General features: G+C 32.1%; 2 protein-coding genes across 3 annotated transcripts; one reads left to right on the forward strand and one right to left on the reverse strand.

Annotated features, from left to right (window-relative positions):
• Positions 1 to 6270: 6270 nt before the first annotated feature.
• LOC117908462 lies at positions 6271 to 7666 on the forward strand. Its single transcript, XM_034822057.1, has 2 exons — positions 6271 to 6773; positions 6861 to 7666. The coding sequence occupies exons 1-2, from the start codon at positions 6433 to 6435 to the stop codon at positions 7351 to 7353; spliced, it is 834 nt and encodes a 277-aa protein (XP_034677948.1). The 5' UTR covers positions 6271 to 6432; the 3' UTR covers positions 7354 to 7666.
• A 1291-nt stretch (positions 7667 to 8957) lies between these two features.
• Positions 8958 to 19512, reverse strand: LOC117908560 (putative cyclin-B3-1). Of its 2 annotated transcripts, none has more exons than XM_034822205.1 (24): positions 19464 to 19512; positions 19020 to 19082; positions 18875 to 18932; positions 18719 to 18797; positions 18086 to 18143; positions 17921 to 17969; positions 17729 to 17813; positions 16925 to 16982; positions 16069 to 16126; positions 15902 to 15983; positions 15709 to 15738; positions 15565 to 15619; positions 15345 to 15393; positions 15154 to 15247; positions 13718 to 13775; positions 12543 to 12845; positions 12344 to 12466; positions 11193 to 11288; positions 10875 to 11036; positions 10715 to 10774; positions 10036 to 10134; positions 9627 to 9805; positions 9340 to 9543; positions 8958 to 9256 (listed from the first exon to the last, which is right to left on the reverse strand). In XM_034822205.1, the coding sequence occupies exons 2-23, from the start codon at positions 19032 to 19034 to the stop codon at positions 9408 to 9410; spliced, it is 1986 nt and encodes a 661-aa protein (XP_034678096.1). In that variant the 5' UTR covers positions 19035 to 19082; positions 19464 to 19512; the 3' UTR covers positions 8958 to 9256; positions 9340 to 9407. The 2 variants fall into 2 exon arrangements, with proteins under 2 accessions (XP_034678096.1, XP_034678095.1); XM_034822204.1 differs by having other exon boundaries at positions 19372 to 19464.
• Between the last annotated feature and the right edge of the window lie 49 nt (positions 19513 to 19561).

A 19561-nucleotide genomic window follows, 5' to 3' on the forward strand; every position in this document is an offset into this window, starting at 1 on the left:
CGAATTCTATTTATTCCAAAACATTGATCATATGATTAAGTAAAGTCGACATCCAAAAAAATTTATTAGCATGATCAAAATAATTGAAAGATTAAGTAGATATGATAGGATACTAATCAACTTCAACCTCACTCATTAAAGTTAATGATAAAGGAATTTTGAAAAATTATATATAAATTTTATTTCTCATCCTTAAAACCACTCCAATCTAAATGATTTTTATCTAAAATCTCTCTTCCAAAATTAATATATTATTTTTTAATCAATGTTTTTAGAATTAAACCGTTATTTGAATTAAAAAAATTATCAATGTACAGTTGAGTAGTCGGATTGGTGGTCAAATTTGATATCATAAATATATAATTAAAAATTATAATAATATTAAATATAACATATATATATATAATATAATATTTAAGTTTGAAGATAGATTTAAGATGGAAAGAAAATTATAATATTTAATTTTATTTATATATTTATATATTTAATTTTTTAAAATTATTATATTAATTAATTTATATTATTTTCATATTTATAATTTAATAGTTAAAATAAATGCGAATGTAAATACTTACATTTGTTTAATGATAAAAATTTGAAAAACAAATAAGTATTTTTATATATATGTTTATTGCCTGGTATTTTTTTGGAATGAACACAAAGCGACCGTTTTTCCACTTACACGTCGATGGTTAAAATCCCCGTGAGAAAAAGTTCTTTTGTGGACTGTTTGTGACCAATAGATAGCTTCTGTACTTAGCACTTGATAAGGCGTGGGTGGAATGGGCTGCAAGGGCCGGTAAATAGTAGAGGCCCCATTCTTGAAGCGGTTCCATATGTTAAACCAAATGAGAAAGGTCACTGGTCTTCAACGGTCCAATCAGTTGAACTGAACTCGGATCTAATTTTGAAAACACTATTCTCAATATCATTTTTATATTTGTAAAATGTTATATAAAATAATTTCCTCCTACATCTCATTATCATACAAAGAGGTAAAACAATAAAATAAGTCATTATAGTTTTTGAACCGCGACTGCCAAAAACTCTGGGCCAAATCGACTTAAAAACTGAAATACCACATATAAAACATTTTACAATTCCATCCATCCAAATAGTCATGCTAGATTGCTTTTCTTTTTCCTAATATTTTTATTATATTAAATTATTATGCAAATTTTAAACTCGTTATTTACACAACAATTGAGGCAATTGAATTGTCACGCGGATTATGCCCGTTGCCATCTGACACATTTTTTTTTTAACTCTAAAATAATTTATTTCTTTTTTAATAATGACGCATATTTTTGTTTAAAAAAAAGAAATCATATTCAAATGAATGGTGACGGGACTAGTTGCCCCGTTTGCCGTTTAAATTTCTCATGCAAGTCTTGTTTCCCTCTGTTAACTTTTTTTTTTTTTTTGAAAATTTTTAATTACATCAAACTAAATATATTTTATAAATAATTAAAATATTATAAATTTTTATAACTTATTTTATTGAAAAGTATTTTACTATTTATATATATATATATATATATATATATATATATATATATATATTAAAAATAGGGAAATAAAAATTAAATTAAATTAATTTTAATTTTATATATATTCGGAGTGGGATGGAGCAGTATAAGGTAATACCTAAACTCGTTCCGAACTTGTTCCAAGATTTACAAAAAATCTCAAATTCATATATAAGTCGTTTATTTAAATTTTAAACATATCTCATTAAGAATGACATGTGTATTTGAAAAGGTCTGTTTCATTGTCATCCCTATATTTCATTCTTTTAAAAAATAAGAGTTATTTTCTATTTAGAGATAATTTCATCATTTTTTATCTCTATCTCGTGTTGGTATTTAACGCGAAAATTAACACACAAAATTCAAGATCATTGAATTCAACCCATCTAAAAAAAATAAGAATAAATTATATACCATTTAAAGAACACGCAACCATGTTAAATCGAGAGATTCCCTTCAATTTATAAATCTTAAATCCTTGATCTCTTCTTCTCCTTATCAAACTTTAATACACAGAATTATTTTTTGTAATTGATGGAAGAGAGAATTCATTACACATGAAGGGTTTCTGTATATATCTCTTATTGATAGGAGAAGAGGGCCAAGAATACACGTTCAAAACCGTTTTGAATGTGTTATTCGAATAACTATTTTATTCCTATTAATATTATTATTATTATTTGAATTTACCCACTCCATCAAAGGCTAAATATCCTTATAACAGTTTAAATATTTTGGACATTCTTTTAATTGACTAAAAACTTTTATAAGTGGATAAAATAATTAAAGCACTAGGTTATTGGGCCACCTACTTAATTTTAACGTGGAAATAACATCTCGCACGATTATATATTGAGAGTTTATTAAACTATCTTTAAATATCGTATTTAAATTTCAAACATTTACTTTTAATATTTGAGAACCTCTCCAAATAGAGTGATTGCTCTTTTACATGTTCCTTTTCATTCCAAGGAGCCTTTTTCCTATTAATATCTTAGGTATTTTTCTAATTTATGTCATAATACTAAAATTATTATTATTTTAAAAAAATTATGACTTTGATTTTGGTTTTCATTTCTAATTAAAATAAAAAATAAAACCTCAATCCCAAAGAGGTAATACATATTTAAATGAAGCCATATTCATTACATTTTTATTTCTTAAAAGAAATATGATTGTTGAATACTTTGACAATCATACTACAAATGTAGTTGGGTCCAACATGACATTTTACCAAACCAAATACCCTCAAACCTTGTCTACTATAAGATAAGGTTTTGACCTTTATTGGCTTCATGCATGGCACCTAGAGAAAACATTCGATGTGGGAGTAGAGATGGCAAAACCATCCTCCAATTCTCCATCTTAAAATGGAATGTACTATTATTCTCTTCATAGCATAAAGGGTCTTTAATAGAATATCCATTTAAGATGCTTCCCAAGGGGCTTTCCTTCCCTCATTTTGCTTTCATCACTTTGGAACCATTTTGGCTTTAAGCCAACTTAAAGGGCCCCATAATCCCATTTTTTATGCTTGTGATGAAACAATTATAAATTGATTTTAGTGTACTTCTCAAATTAGGAAATGTAAATAGCATTAGGGTTTGTTGGTGTTGCAAGTGTTCAACTTGTCCTCATAAGAGTAATGTTTTCATATCAAATAACGATCAATATGCATGGTTCAAATAAGTTTTGAATAAGAAAGATTTCTACCTTTCTTTTTTATTAAAAAGATTCGAACTAAAGAATTCATGTATCATTTGAGCATTAGTTACTAAGGGGTTACAAATATATCTTCGTTCAATAAAAAAAGAACGAATGTTCATTTGATTTTGATTCTTGTAGATCGAAAAAGGGGTTATACTAAATCTGTATGAAACCCCAAATTTTCAAATATAAACTTCGTATTACTCAATCTAGTTTATATATATTTTAGAAAAGCGAATTTATATTTTTTTTAAATAAATAATTATTTTTACTTTCACTCCAAGTCATCCCTCTCCTTCTTTTTGGCTCTCCTTATATATATATATATATATATATATATATATATATATATATATATATATAGTATAATTGATGTTATCATGGTTTCAAAGTTGAAGCAAGATGAATTTTATTCAAAAGTTTGAAAATGTCATTAATTATTTTTATATTTTATATAAAAAAATATAATAGAATTTCTAAAAATAAAATCCAATCATACCCACTAATTAGTTCTATTACTAAAGGCTTAAAGCATGCTAAATGCATCATTTATTTTCTAATAAGTGGATTTATTCTATCATGAGATCCAAACTTATATACAAAATTGAAAAGGCATCAAAGAGATGATGAAATATTTTATAGTCAAAGTCAAATCAGTGTGTTCACACCAATAATTTAGGAGTATAAGAAGAGAAAATTTCAATTCTCAAATTTCAAAGTTGTTATTTTGTAAAACTTATCCGATATGCAATTTTTCCTCACAAAAATCCTTTATAAGTTTTCTTTTTCCTTTTATACTCAAAAGAAACCCTTTTCAACACTTCTACACAATTGGAAAAAGAAATGATAAGCAAAGTCAAATTTGTATATTGTTATCAAATTTATAAAAAAAATCATTCGTAGATACGACCTACTTTATATATAATAAGATTTCATAATTTTAAAATATATTTATATAATTAAAATTAATAATATATTCAATGTTGAATATCACAATCACAATTTTTTTTAATATAATCTATCTTAATTTTTTTTTTTTAACAAACAATTAGAAAATTGAAAATGGAGATAAATACCAATTTTTCAAACATCAGTTGCAAATTTTGCATTTGATTGTTTTCGATACATTTCAAGAGAGAAAATTGAATTTGATTGTTTTTAATACTTTTCAAAGGAGAAAATTTGAGGGGAAAAAGGAAAGAGAAACCCAATGCTAAATATCACAACCACAATCACAATTTTTCAATATAATCTATCTTTTTTTTTCTTTACGAACTAAATAAAATTGAAACTCGAGATAAATACCAATTTTCCAAACATCCGTTACAAATTTTGAATTTGATGGTTTTCGACTCGAGATAAATACCAAACTGTCAAACATCCATTGCAAATTTTGTATTTGATGGTTTTCGATACATTTCAAGAGAGAAAATTGAATTTGATTGTTTTTAATACTTTTCAAAGGAAAAAATTTGAGGGGAAAAAGGAAAGAGAAATCCAATACTAAATATCACAATCACAAATTTTCAATATAATCTATCTTTTTTTTTCTTTACAAACTAAATGAAATTGAAACTTGAGATAAATACCAATTTTCCAATCACATGCTAAATATCTTTTTTTTTTTTCTCTGTTGAATTTGATGGTTTTCGATACTTTTCAAGAGAGAATTGAATTTGATTGTTTTTAATACTTTTCAACAGAGAAAGACACCATGTGGCTAAAACCGACCCATTTTACTGAGCTTCATTTCTGCATACTTGGGCCGGGGGACTTTCAAGGCCCAAGGCTTGATGATCCATTCATTTCGCATGCGGCGTCATGACCTTATAGGCGGAGCCTAGTTTGTTATATCACTTAATGTCCTGTCTACGTCCGATGTGGGATTAGCACCTTACCTTTGTATCTATCTAACTATCAAACAAAATAATTATTTATTTCTTCATCACAATAAAAATATATTTAAAAAACATCATTAATAAAATATAAAATATTAATATTATTTTTATAACATCGGATTATTTGATTAAAAGGGCTATTAAAAATCTAATTTTTGAAATTTAATATTTTATTCTTTTTCGACCTCATTCGAACAAAAATATCCTCATTATTTTCTTATAAAAATAATCCTTTATTTTTAAACCTACATGTAAATACTTGAAATGGTAAATGATATTTATATAAAAAATAAATTACTTTTCAAATAAAAAAAATGAGAAAGTTATATTCATAAATTTAGGAATCATTTAATCAAATTTTATCCCTTTTAACCAATTTGTAAATATAACTCTTTTTGTGTTTTTATTTACAAAGTAATTCATTTTTGACATAAATATCCTCTACTATTTCAAATATTTATATGTATTTTTAAAAATATGATTGTTTTTACAAGAAAATAATAAAGATATTTTTGTCCATATAAGATTAAAAAAATGATGAAATGTTAAGTCTCAAAAATTGGATTTTTCATTACCCTTTTAATCAAATAACCCTATTCATTTATATTAAAAAAAAAAATCAATAGCATGGAAACTCCTTCCTTGTGTCGCATGTATAAATATAATGACTTAAATGACCCTCTAAATTAATCCTTTTAGTATAAATTAAAAAAATGATAAAATTATAAATTCGAGTTTGCTTCACTCATTATTTTAGGAAAATGAAAAAAAAAAATCTTTAATATTATCTTTCCACTTGTTTTAGATTATGCTTCAGGAAAAAATTAAGAAAAAATAAATAGAAAAATTATAAGAAAATAAACAAATAAAAAAATGATAAAAAAATAAGAAAGAAATTTAAATTATTGAATAATATATTTATTCCAAGTTTTCCTCGTCTTCGTATAAGAAAAATAAAAACAATTAATTTTATATATAGATATTCTATTATAGTTTTCTAATATACATATTAAAAATAACTAAGAAGGAAAAAGTATGTATGGAAATGACACCTAATTTTATTTTGATTTATTTATTTTATTGAAAAAAAATGAGGAATCTCACTCAAGTCATGGACTCATGGCCATGCTCCAAACCACAAACCCCACATTCTTTTCAGCAACACAAACACAATTCCTCCTCTCTCTCTCCCTCTCTCTCTCTTTAGGCTCCCATGGAAAGAAGACGCTGAAAAACCCAAAACTCAAAACCAAAATAAATTTCAAGTGAAAATAACCGTTGATTTGAGAAAAGTGAAGATGGCTTATCTTCTACCAAATCTCTCACCATCTCTACTCATCTCTTCTTCCTCCAAATCAAAACCCAATTCAATTCCCACAAAACCCATTAATTTCAATCTCTCTTCTTCTTCTTCTTCTTCTTCTTCTTCCACTAGTACTACTCTTACCAATCTTCAATCCTCAACACTCCAGGATGCGCAGGTTAACCTCCAAACCGCAGGTGCGCGTGATAACCAGCAGCAGAACCAGCAGCGGCAGCAGAGGGATGACTTCTATGTCAACCTGGGCCTTGCTGTACGGACTCTCCGTGAGGACCTCCCTTTGCTCTTCTCCAAAGACCTTAATTATGATATTTACAGGTACTTTTCCCATCTGGGTGATTCTTTTCTGTTTGGTTGCTGATAAAATTTAGGGTTTTTGCTGAGAATGTTTGGTTTTCTTTCCAGGGATGATATAACTTTCTTAGACCCACTGAACACGTTTACTGGTATTGAGAACTATAAATTGATCTTCTGGGCATTAAGGTTTCATGGGCGGATTCTGTTTAGGGAGATTTCTCTTGAGGTTTTTAGGGTTTGGCAGCCTTCAGAGAATGTGATTTTGATTAGGTGGAACTTGAGGGGTGTCCCTAGGGTTCCATGGGAAGCTAAAGGAGAGTTTCAGGGCACATCCCGCTATAAATTGGATCGAAATGGGAAAATTTACGAACACAAAGTGGATAACTTAGCATTCAATTTCCCACAGCCGCTGAAACCGGCGGCATCAGTGTTGGATTTGGTCACTGCCTGCCCTGCAAGCCCGAATCCAACCTTCTTGTGGGGTTCGGCTGCAGACGTGTACTCGTCATCTTGGGTGGAGTTTTATAGGGCTGTGAGGGAGACATTGGATCGCCAAGAGCACAATCTTCTTGCCCAAGATGGATTGGTTACTTGTTCATAGTTAGCAATGAAAAATTGAAGATTAGTATATTGTTATGTATACAATGAACTTTAATTCATATATATGTTAGTGTATTACATCATGTATCATATACATGGGGATAGCAAAAATAATTTGGGGGAAGAATTCAGGTTTATGTACATAGGCAGGTAGGCAGGGATGCTGGGGAGTTCAATGTATGTCTTGCATGGGTGAAGGCAGAGGAGACAGGGTGCATTTGGTGAGCTCATACAGTTCAGATATGTATGAATACACAATCTTCAATTATTGCTAGTAATAAAGCTCTTTCTTTCCATGTTGGATTTGTTCCAAATTCTATTGCTAAGGAACATGCTTTCTCGGGTTCAAACAAGACCGGGATTGGCCTTGCATGGAGTTTACATGTTTGGCAATCAGAAGTTATAAGTTCACTCAAATTTATAGTTTCCTGCATGATATTTTAAGGTGATTTTGTCTTCTTTCTGTTCATATCATTTATTGTGAAGTAGGTTTTATAATGCGGATTTGATACGATCTTTTTCTTTTTCTGAGAAGCTGGGAAATGTTGATATTTACTTTTGAGTCATGATATCATAGAAGAAGTGAATTCACTTGGTTTTCCATGTTTGAAACACAGCTTTAAAAGAATATAATATATTGTATACTAGTTCAGCATCATGTATATTATATACAAGATGAGCCCATGAGACCATGTTTCGTTATGGTCTTTGTGATTTTAAACTCAATATTTTTTGAATCATCTCATTTCTATCTGTTCAAGAATATTACATTTTCTTGATGCCCTATCCTCAATGTGTCTGAATGTACTCACTCGATTTATGGGGAGTCTTTCAAACTTTCAGATGGTTTTGAACAAGTTTTTACATGTCTTATTTAGTTGTTTCCATCTATGCTATCGTATTAATAAAGGCGAGTATTTGTTTGATGTAATACAAGACATGGCTTTATTTTCGATATTTTAACCAATCTCTTCCATATCTGCATGAGGAAATGAGATCGCTATTTGATTTAACATTTCTAGTGCACTCGAATTAGCTCCAATTGTCTTTGATGTTGTTTTTCCTTATCAGAATTGTCTTTTATGATGTTGGTGTCTCCATTGCTGATTGTAGAGAGAGGATGAATCCCGTGTTTTCTATCATACCAAGAATGTTGTCATAGCTTGGGTTGGTGTACTATTGCTACATATGTTCATCATACAAGTTTATAATCATTTTACTTGATAATAGTTTATATGTTAGCTTCATTGTGTGATTGCCGGGATTATGATTTCTCTACATATAGTGTGTATTCATGGTGCCTTCTACCAACTATATGATACCATCAAATACGTATAGCATCATTTGTGTTCTTGGAATGCCTAAATACATCCTTTATTGGCTCAGGTTTTCTAGTCCTTTAATGCATCCATCCATCTCAACATCCTCATGTAGTAGTTTTTGTCTATGTGGCAATCTTCTCATGCACCTCATTAGTATTTTTTATGTTAAAGTTCTCGTTTATGACACATTATTTGGATCTAAAATGGTCATGCAAAGGTATTTTCATTATCCTAGAGGCCAGATATTATATATTCGGTTAATCTAGCGGTTAGACATTGAATGTTTAGACTTTCAAATCACAGATTATAATCATCATAACATAGCTTTATACATCAGTATAAGCAGTTGTTAACTATTGTTAGAGCTCAGGATGCCTGAAGGCAGTATACACACACATTGTTAGGGTATGTGACTAAAATCCAGAATGAAGAGAAAAACACTTTCTAAAAACTTGAAAGCACAAAGAACAACAACACATATTGGGGGAGGCAGCTACAGCGAAGTAATTTGCAAAATGTTAAGACTCGAATCGTAGAAGGTAGAAAGTATCCTCCATTGCCAATTGGGGTAGCATTCATTTTCTGCAAGGGTGAAACAAAAAGATTAATTTTCTGGTATGGAGAAACAAAATGAGCAGTAGGACATAGGATTCTAGACTTGTTACCAGTGTCATAATATGTTGAACATATTTACGGAGCTAAAACAAAGAGAACAAATCCAACTTTGGTAGAGTTAAAGAGGAAGCCTATTCAAGGGTGTTATAGCAGCAACACCACTTTGATCAGGCCTCATGTATTTCTCGTATGTGACTTTCAACTGCCCTGTTCTAGCAGCTTTTTGAAACTTTAAGATCATCTCAGCACAGTCCCTAAAACAACCAAACAAGCATAATTAAAATTCGTTATGTAGTTAAAACTGCAAAAGAACATAAAAATCTTCAAAAGAATGTGCCTGATTTGAGATTCTTCATAGCGTGCATGCTTGTGAAGCAATGGGGTCCATGCAGGGGTCCTTTGTAGGGTGCACCTCGCAAGATAGATAGCTGATGCACATAGCAATGAGGGCTTGTACTTCAAAGCCTCGTATTCAACCAAGCACAGCTCAATGAGGTAGAATGCTAGATGTTCAAGCTGAATCCAGAAAGCAACACAAAGTGTTAGCAGATTGGGGACTATGATCAAGTGTAATCCAGGCAGAAACATTAGCCACCAAAATATCAATTCAATTGCATAAAATACATCTACCCAGATCAGGAGTTTGTTGAATATGGATGCTTGTCATATGTTAATATTTTCAGATAATCAAATCTTTTAAAAAGCCTAGAGCCTGAGATTTTGAGAAGAGAAATGTTGCTATATACCCTTTTGTCCGACTGAGCAGCCTTCAGAAACCTCATCATGAAAACATATGGTGTAGGTACATTCAGACGGAATTTCAACTTATTAAGAACAACCTTCTCCTGAAAAGAGAAGATAACACAAAGCATTAATCCAAGAAAGCGAAACTAAAAGGCCACTGTCCACTTATTGTGAACAGCCTACCCCTGAAAAGAGAAGATAACACATAGCCTTAGTCCAAGAAAGTAAAACTGAAAGGCCACAGTCTACCTAATTGTAAGGTCGTATATACCAAGGCAGGGGTAGAAATGCAGGCACCACTAATACATGTTCTTCTGCCAGAGGATTCTAAACAGTAATCTTAGCTCAGCATATTGCAGGCATATTATTCAACAACCTAAACTTTTAGGTCAATTGGTAACTTAATATGATATAGAACTTTGGTTAACTAGGGAGTCTCCAATCAAAGAACGAGTCTCTCTTACTAATATTTATCCCCCATCTGTCTACAACCTGTGTGATTTGCCTCTTAACTTAACTAGTAAAAAGGGATAGCTTTTTAGAGCATAAGATAAACAAGTGCAAGGGGAAGAACATCTTGAATTTAGTTTCCCTCAGTCCTACCATAGTTTCTAAAACCCCCACCCCTCCAAGGTCAAATTCAATACTCCTAAAGGGGTTTGAGAAAATGCATGTGCATACCATTCCAAGCATCTGGTCTCTTGTGTATGACTCTGCTGAAATGCTAATCAAATCTTTAACCTGTACCAGACGAAACATGAAAATGAAGTGAACACAGAGCTTGGAAAGATCCTGTCAAATTTAGATATAAACTGTAAGGGTTGAATAAATAATTAGCTACCCTTGGATGCCAAAAGTCCTCATATTTAGATGCCAGCAAGAGTGCGGTAAGGCCAACCAATTGCATGTCATTCTTCTTAATTGGCACCAGAGAGAGATATCGATCAAACAAAGTGACCATGAGATAAAGTGTTTCTTGCATCAATTCAAATTTGTAGTGTACCTGTAACCATGGTGGCAACATACAACTTTAGAACATAAAAGGAGCAAGGTTGTAGTGGCCTGATAAGCATCACAGAGAAAACAAAGAGAGAATGCAAAAATAGAGAAAGGTGCAGCAGCAGGCAACAGAAAAGGAAAAAGTAAAAAAGAAACGCACTTCAATTAGCCAATTGATCAATATGCCCCGCATCTGAGGTGTGATGTCTGACTGAATTGACATATAATTTTGCATGGATGGATTCTGCGCCTGCAACTACAAGTCATTTTTTGCAAAAAGCAAATTGATTAACAGCAATACTAACAGGAATGAAGACATGGGCATATCAGGCATTAAACAAGGTAGAATATCATCGTATGACTGGAAATCCAGGGTGAATTGTACACAAGGAAGATTCACACAACTCTATAATAGAATTCTAGAAGCAAGTAAAAGATTCACTTGAATTATATATGAAATTATTAGCATAAGCTAATGACAGATAATCTCTTTGTTGGAAGGTCAGGAGATGCCCTCCACATACTTAATTTCAATCTCTAGTAAATAATCATCTCTTTTTAAAGGAAAAAGATGCCCTCAGTTATATCCATGGCAGACCAATTTCTCTGTTCCAAAATATCCTAAATTAACACCAAAAGGGCAAATGATGATCTAATGGAACCCTCCCATTTTCAGTTGTATATTGCAGGACCCACCAGTACTAAATAGATAATACTTAAATAATTAAATAGCCAACATAAAAAGTGTATAATGGCCTAAGTCCTAACATCCATAGCCAACACAATGAAGAAAATATTGCGTTGTCAGTTTCAAAAAATAGATCTTTATTGTGTCAAGATGATTGAATAATGATGACCTTCTAATCTACTAAAAAGGGACTAAATTTCTCTTTTGTGCCGGATTTAACTATTTATCATTTTAATAGATAAATAAATAACCAAGCTATAATAGTTGATCCCTCTCTCTCTCTCTCTCTCTATGTTATAATTTAACTTTAATACATTTTGGAGCAAGTCATTGTTGAGGCAATCAAGTCAAACACAACTATTGTCAATAAGCTAAACTCACTGAATTTTGTGAACTAAGTGAACATACTGAAATCCATCATATGACACACAATTGGAAACGCTAAATTGTCATTTCTAACATCAATGGTGTAGATAGAAACAAAATCCCTTAAAATTTATTGGTTTTATTTCCATTTAGTATGCCAAAAGACATAGACGCATATTGAAAGGAAAGATTGCCAGCCTATTATCCTAACAAGATTGAGTTGGAACTTGGAAGCAATTAGTATAGGGAACCATTACCTCTGTAACCCAATAGTACTGGTAGATTTCTTCAACATATTCAGCAACTTCTAGGTGATTGCAATTGTCATCTATACTCGGTAACTTTTCCAGCTTCCTGAATTCACCATGCTCCTCCAATTGCTGTAAAAGAATGCCATTTAGGAAGATAATTCATAAGAAAGGAATAAAGGCACTCCTAAAATACAATAGGCCCAACCTTTGATCTTGTCATCAATGACAATGTAAAAGATCTCCTGCGATCAGATTTTCTCCTGTTATTGATATCTGAGGTATTTGTAGAAGTGCTGGCATTGCCATCAGGTGGAAGCTCTCCTTGTGCTGGTTGATGAGGACCCACGAATCCAATACTTTTGGGAAGAGAAGATGGCACTAGTTTCTCCTTGTTCTTGGATGAAATTGCAGCACCAGATATTGACTTGTCTAACACCGATGTCCGCTTGGACTTCAATGTCCTTTGAGTTTGAACATTAGAAGTCTTGACTGTGGTTCTCAAAGTAGGCTGGATTTCAATGAAGTAAAGAAAGAGTTCAAATAGCTGAAACTGGTTAAGCAAAATAAAATCTCTAGTTTTGAAATACTAGGAAGAGCTAAATGATATTGACTTTAAAAGGGACAATGAAGATCCTGTTCTAAATTGAACTTGATGGTTATAGTTGATTATTATACCTTAGTCAAAGGCATAATCATAATGCACTGTAAAGAAACACTAAGGATGATGTTAATTCACCATTTAAAAGTCGTAATAATTCCAGTGGAAGTTTAAAAAGCAACAAATAGGAATTATATTTTTGTCCAATTTCAACATACAACATGGACCAATAAATGAGAATACCAAGAGTCTAACATAAGAAGCAGGTCATGTGATGCACAGATAAATTCCATGAAGCTATATGGTCCTAAGGCCACTGGAAAATTCACAAGCAGCTTGGAAACTCAAGCTTACACTAAAGTAATTATCCTTGTTTCACACTAATCTTTAAAAAATCCAGCAATTAAGCTTAATGAAACAAGTTCCTTTACGGCTGATTGTCTGTGGAGTCTCAGTTCCATTTGATCCTTTAGGAGAATGAAGACTTTTGGTCTTTAGGGGTTTGAGCAGTTTGAAATATTTTGCGAAAAAAGAAAGAATGTATCAACCCCCCAAATACCACCATGAGCCAATCAGAAGTCACTTCTGCATTTAACAATACAAATCAAGGACCAGTCAATCACATCTTTATTGCTTCATTTTCCAAAGAAAAAGTGACAAAAATAACCTTGTTTGTTAATTAAACTAAATAAGTTAAACCAACTATACAACTGAGCTGTTACAATGAGATGGAGTACAATAAGCTGAAAACAATGAATGTAAGCTGTATATGATATGCATACCCTGATAGGTCTTTTTGGTATGGCATGAGCACCAACATTAGTTTGACGCCTTGAAGCCCTGGAAATGTACATGAAAATCTACTATCAATAAATAGAATCCTCAGCTTGGATCAATAAAAAATGCTGTAGTCCTAGTAAGAATTTTGCTTATAATTTAAGTAAATAACATATATGAAGGATAAATTTCCAAATGGAAGTAGTGGAAAGGATTGAGGCAGATGTAAACTCCAAACCTTGATCTTAGAGGGCTTAAAAACCAAAATCTCTACCAAAATAACCTCATGTCTCTTGTAAACTGAAACTCTTCTAAATTTGAACTCTAGACATCACTAACTAGTTATATCAACTATGAAGCTAACTGCATTCTCAAATTTGGTGCATATGTGTATGAGTAAATAATATAGAAGGGAAAAAGGAAGGTTCTAGGTATGTGTTAGTGCCAAAATATTTGGTAGCTCATAACCATGTTGGCCCTGTTTTCAGATCATCACATATAAAAATCTTATGTGACTCCTATACAAAAAGAAAACAGCATTTCTGAATGAGAAGTAATCTTAAGCAAGTCCTAAAAAAAGACAAAAAGGGATTTCCTCAATGAGAAATGTATTTTTCAGTTCTGAATATGAACTTGATTCCACATTTGGATGATATTTTTTCTCTTTTGACATTTTTGCATCCATAGTCTCTAAAGATCAATCTGAAGCAGAAAATGGATGGATCTATTTGAGAATATGGGTTATGTGATGTGAAGCCTGTGGAAATTTATATGATGGTTTAAGACAAAACCTTGCTTTTAGAGACCTAATAAGCAAATTTCTTTTCTGCTGATTGCATGTGGTTTCCTTGCATAGATGAGGCTTGTTTGAAAGGATTACACTTCTAAAGGTGTCGCCCATCTCTCTTATTTGTGTCATTCACTTTTTGTGGCTTGTCTCATGCCTAATACAAGTAAGGATGAAAATAAGGCTCATTTTTTTTGGATTGTTACTTCTAACTTTACATGGACGGTTTTTTGACACACACAAGAAACAAAGTCCTCATTAAATACTATAAGCACTGGAAAAAAAAAAAAAAGATTTAAGAACATTTGGTCCATGAATCTAGAATTCATCAGAAATTTCAGGATTCACTAGCAGAAACAACAATGAAATTTTCCCCAAAACTTAATGAGCAACTTTGATTCTTGGTGTTCCCCCTGAATGTTGAAATGTGCTCGACTCTTATTGCTTTGATCTCTAATATTAAAGTATTAGACATACAACTTACACCATATGCAAGCCAGTAAACCAAGATCCAAGTAAGTGTAAAAAATATCAAAGTCAGCTTTCGTTTCACTGAAGTAATAAGAAGAATAATTAGAAATAAAATCGACCAGAGCTTTGGTTACATTTATAATTATGTAATCTTTTAAACAATTGTGGTTGTATAGTACTTACATCAATATGAAGCCATCACTTGCTCGATTTCTCAGAAGATTGGTTCTAGTGTTTCTAACTTGGGGTATCACTTTTTCGCCTGCTTTAGTCTTAACTGAAGCCCACAAACAATTAGAAACACCACATTCATCAGTGCAGTTATATGCACTGCGTTTTTGAAGAATTTCAAACCATAAAACATTGTATCTCACCCAAGAAACTGGATTTTCCTTTACCCTGCTCTGAAGTTTCAACATTTTCCTATAACCAAACAAGAAGATGAATATTTTTTTTAAAAAAATCACAAGATCCAATGGTCATAAGAACCTATATTTAAAGAAAAAAAAATGTGAAATTACACTATGTGATCAAAATAAACCTTCTTTTCTATATTCCATTGAAAAGAGAAAGAGGCATTGTAACTATAACAACCTTTAGATCACTTCTGTCCACCTTGTTAACCCTCCTTATAACTGGTAATGACTTCCTTCAAGAAAAAAAAAAATAATAAAATTGTCATGATTAGTTATTTGTTCTTAACAAATAAACCAGACTATATTCTGCAAACTCACAAACCTTGTCAGTACATGAGAAAGCCTCGCAGTCCTGGCAACAAATTAGAAAAAGGAAAGAAAAAACAATTCATTGATTAACATTTTTGTAGGTATAAGAAAAACCACAAAGTAGGTTGTGTATTCAGTTAACAGCATTAAAAGATTCAGGTACTAAACTAAAATTCTGTAAATATGAGAAAAATAATGAAGAATACCTTTGAGCATTATTAACAGATTCACGGCCCTTATCCTTGGTCATTTGGTTATTAGAAGAGGCCTTCAAATTTTTTGTACTTGCTGTTCTTCGGAATAAGGAACATATAATGCACCATTTAATCAGAAAAAAAAATGAAAATAAAATTTCTGAAAAATAGCAAAGTACCTCTCTTTGAAGTATTACAAACACCAGCGCCTTGACTTATATTTGTTCCCATTTTACCCTATTAAACAACAAGAAAATTGTCAGTACTTCATGGCTGCAGGCAAAGGATAAAAGAGGATGAGAACAGAGGATGCAAATATTTTGCCCTAATAACACCACTTTGGCATTCTGCTGAACACATAATAGGGTGCAAGCAATATCAGAGAGAGGGAAGAAGGGGGGAGGATGTTATGCTGTTGCATGCTCAAATTTATGTCCCTTGAAGTTGCCTTTGCTTAAGCTTTGAGAAATAAATGAATTACCAAAACCACCTTGGAATTTTTAGTTGCATCACTCTTTGTTGGTTAAGCTTCACCCTTTCCAATCGAGTAATTGTTGTCTTTTCCTTTAGCAGATTTCTGCCTCTTATACTTATTGCAATGCATGTTTCTCACCCTACTAAACATCAATTCCTTTTTTCTTATAACAAAACTTCTATTTGAAAAAATGGCTAAAGATTGAAACCCTCCCTTGAGCATCTGAATATCACTTACCCTCACTGAGATTTTAATGTCAGTAAGAGTAACTTATTTACCTGAGTTACCTTCCAATGAAAGTAACTTTAAGAGGTTGTATAACCATTTTAACCCTAATTTAAATGTTAAAATAAGGGTTAAAATGATATTTTAATTCATTATTTCTTATAATTATGTGAAAATAATAAATTATGTTGGCAATTTAGTTGCCTGAGTAAGGTACTAAGTGGCTACAATGGAAATGATTCGAATCTTTTGTCCCTTGCTAGTCAGTAACTAACAAAGAAAGATGAAAGTAGTTCAAAAATTACAAAGTGAACTTAGTATTTGGTTTCACATACCATGGAAGGTTTCCTTGATGAGGCACAAACAGTGATAGTGCCTTGACCCAGTGTAACCCTAGAAACATATAGAACAGGTGGAGTACAACACACGAATTAGCAAACATGGGATAAACAAGATGCAGATCAACAGAAAAAGAAGATACAAAAGAAATATGTAGGCAGCACAAACTATATCCCGAAACCTGTGCCAACAACAAAAAACATCTAAGTGCTGAAGCGCTGAACCCTAGAGCCATAGTATTAACAAAAAGCTCACCAAATATTAATGAGTTCCCCTTCCAGAACCCCATTTGACAAAAAGGAAATGATCAAGTACTGAAGCTATTGAAGCACATACAAACACAGTCCATAAAAATTTTGGCTTAGATTTTTCAAAATTTTCTTCTGGCATCACTTTCCAATTTCATATCAAGTCATTACTCATGTTTTAAGGAGAACATGGAAATGGAAGCATATCACTTGATTCATTTCTACAAGCAGAACAGTGCACAAAGATAATGATGGTGATGATGCTAATAACTATCAAGTGTGCATGCTAATGTCAAGTCAAATTTCTCTCACTTTTACACTCATGCACCAAAAGAGCATGTGATTTTAGAATTACAGGCTCAAGAACAAAATGTAGTCCCAAATGTCAGAATTTCCCTAATTATTTCAAATGACAGCACATGACAACTTACATTAGCCAGCCTTCAATTGAAAGTTCTAAAGAAAATAATACCCTCTCCTCAAACTAAAAATTCAACAAGATCACATCTAAAAAAATGTGTCTAAATCAAAAAATTACTCAGTAGTACTCACACTGATTTGGACCCGTCACGCATGCTAGTAGTGGAACAGTTTCCCTGAACATTGCTGACATCAGCCAAAGCTTTTCTTCGAACAACTGTTTTTACTAAGATGTCAGAAAATGGAAGAGAGGAAAGGTTTCTCAAAATTCTCAAAACATACAACAGTAGTTTGTGTTACAAATTTAGTCTAGTTGGGCCTTACAGGAACTATTCCGCTTGTCTTTGTCCTTCTCGAAACCCTTGAGATTCCCCTTTATATCAAAAGGAAAATAAAATGAATAAAGACTTCTAAATCATCATACTGCAAACCTTACCAAACAACCGCCAAAATCAACATATACTAAAGAAGAGGAGCAATTGAAATAACCTTTGAATCACTTGAATTGCTCTGAACAGTCCCTTTGTTGAACTGCACAGATTTCCTCCTGCAGATAAAAAAGGTAACAGTTAAAAGAACACAAGTTAACAAAAAAAACTCTTCTCTTCCAAGCAAAATAGCCATAATAGGGATACCTAAGGGAGACTTTTGTTCTCTTGGGTACCAGAAAATGTAAAACCTAAGATTTAAGAATTCTAACCTCCATTCTTCACCTCCACTATCTTAGAACCCAATAAAAAAGGCTCTGGAAATTGTCAGTCATAAATGGTTGCTATTTGGGAATTAGAGCCCAAGAATAGCAGAATCTCCACTGGACTGAGCTTTACAAAACCAGTTAGATAAATTAAGGTGGGATTTTTTTCCAATTTTCAGTGAACAAAAACATAAAACATGAGACTCAAATTTTCATTTTCCTTTTCCTTTTCCTTTTCATTTCCTCTGTTTTGTCTGAAATCTATGCATTTCTAATTCAATATTTGGTTATATCACACACCTGGTTGGGATTAGGGTCTCTCTCATGGTTCTACTAAAAAAATTGAAAACACAACATTGAATTCTGAGACATCCATCAACAAAAACTTATTGTTGAAAAGCAAATGATAAACATCAAACCATACTTACGTGCTACTAGTACCAACAGAATCACGGGAACCTACATTAACCCTCTCATTCTCAGAATAAACCTTGAAACTTAAGCCAACTGTTTCAGAAACAGAGCATCCAATTAATACATAAGAATATAAAAATTTCTCATTAGAAAAACAATGTAAAATGTACCACTCTTGCGATTTTTTTTATCTCCTGTAACTCGACTTGGAGCTGCATTCAATTTTCCCTACATTTATGGAGAAGAAAAGTTTGATCATGATTCAAAACAGAGGAAAAGAAAAGGTATTATATAAGAATAAGAGCTGATATGTACCTTGACAGCCACCATTTTGTTTTATGCTTTTTCTTTCTCAGAATCTTCTGATGATCCAATACCCTGTAAAGCAGAAGCAACATCCAAAGTTCGGGTAGTCAATTCTTTTTTCCCTGTCTTTTCTGGGCGACCAAACAGAAATTAGGGTTCCGGGGAAATTGTGACAAAAAATTCTTCCTCTTAACTAAACAGTTTCCGTTAGTGACCTACTGGGTTAACGATCCTAGTTTCGGAACAGTTTCCATTTGTGATCTGTTTGGTTGCTGAGAAATCAAAGGAAGGGAAAAGAAAAAGAAAAAAAAAAAAGTACGAATCTTGGAAACACCCATTTGAAAGGCGGGAATGTACTTACAAGTTTGTGATTTCCTGGAAACTTAAGGACAAGAAAATCTGGATTTTCTCGGCAACCAAACGGAAAAAAAAGAAAAGTTAAAATGATGATACCTTCGACTGTTTTGAATTTGCAACGTCTCTGGGAGAAGAGAGAGAATATGAAGTCCAAAAGAGCGCTTCTTTTGCTTGTTTTGAAATCCATGTCTTTT

Source organism: Vitis riparia, chromosome 19, assembly GCF_004353265.1.
Source record: "Vitis riparia cultivar Riparia Gloire de Montpellier isolate 1030 chromosome 19, EGFV_Vit.rip_1.0, whole genome shotgun sequence".
NCBI lineage: Eukaryota > Viridiplantae > Streptophyta > Magnoliopsida > Vitales > Vitaceae > Vitis > Vitis riparia.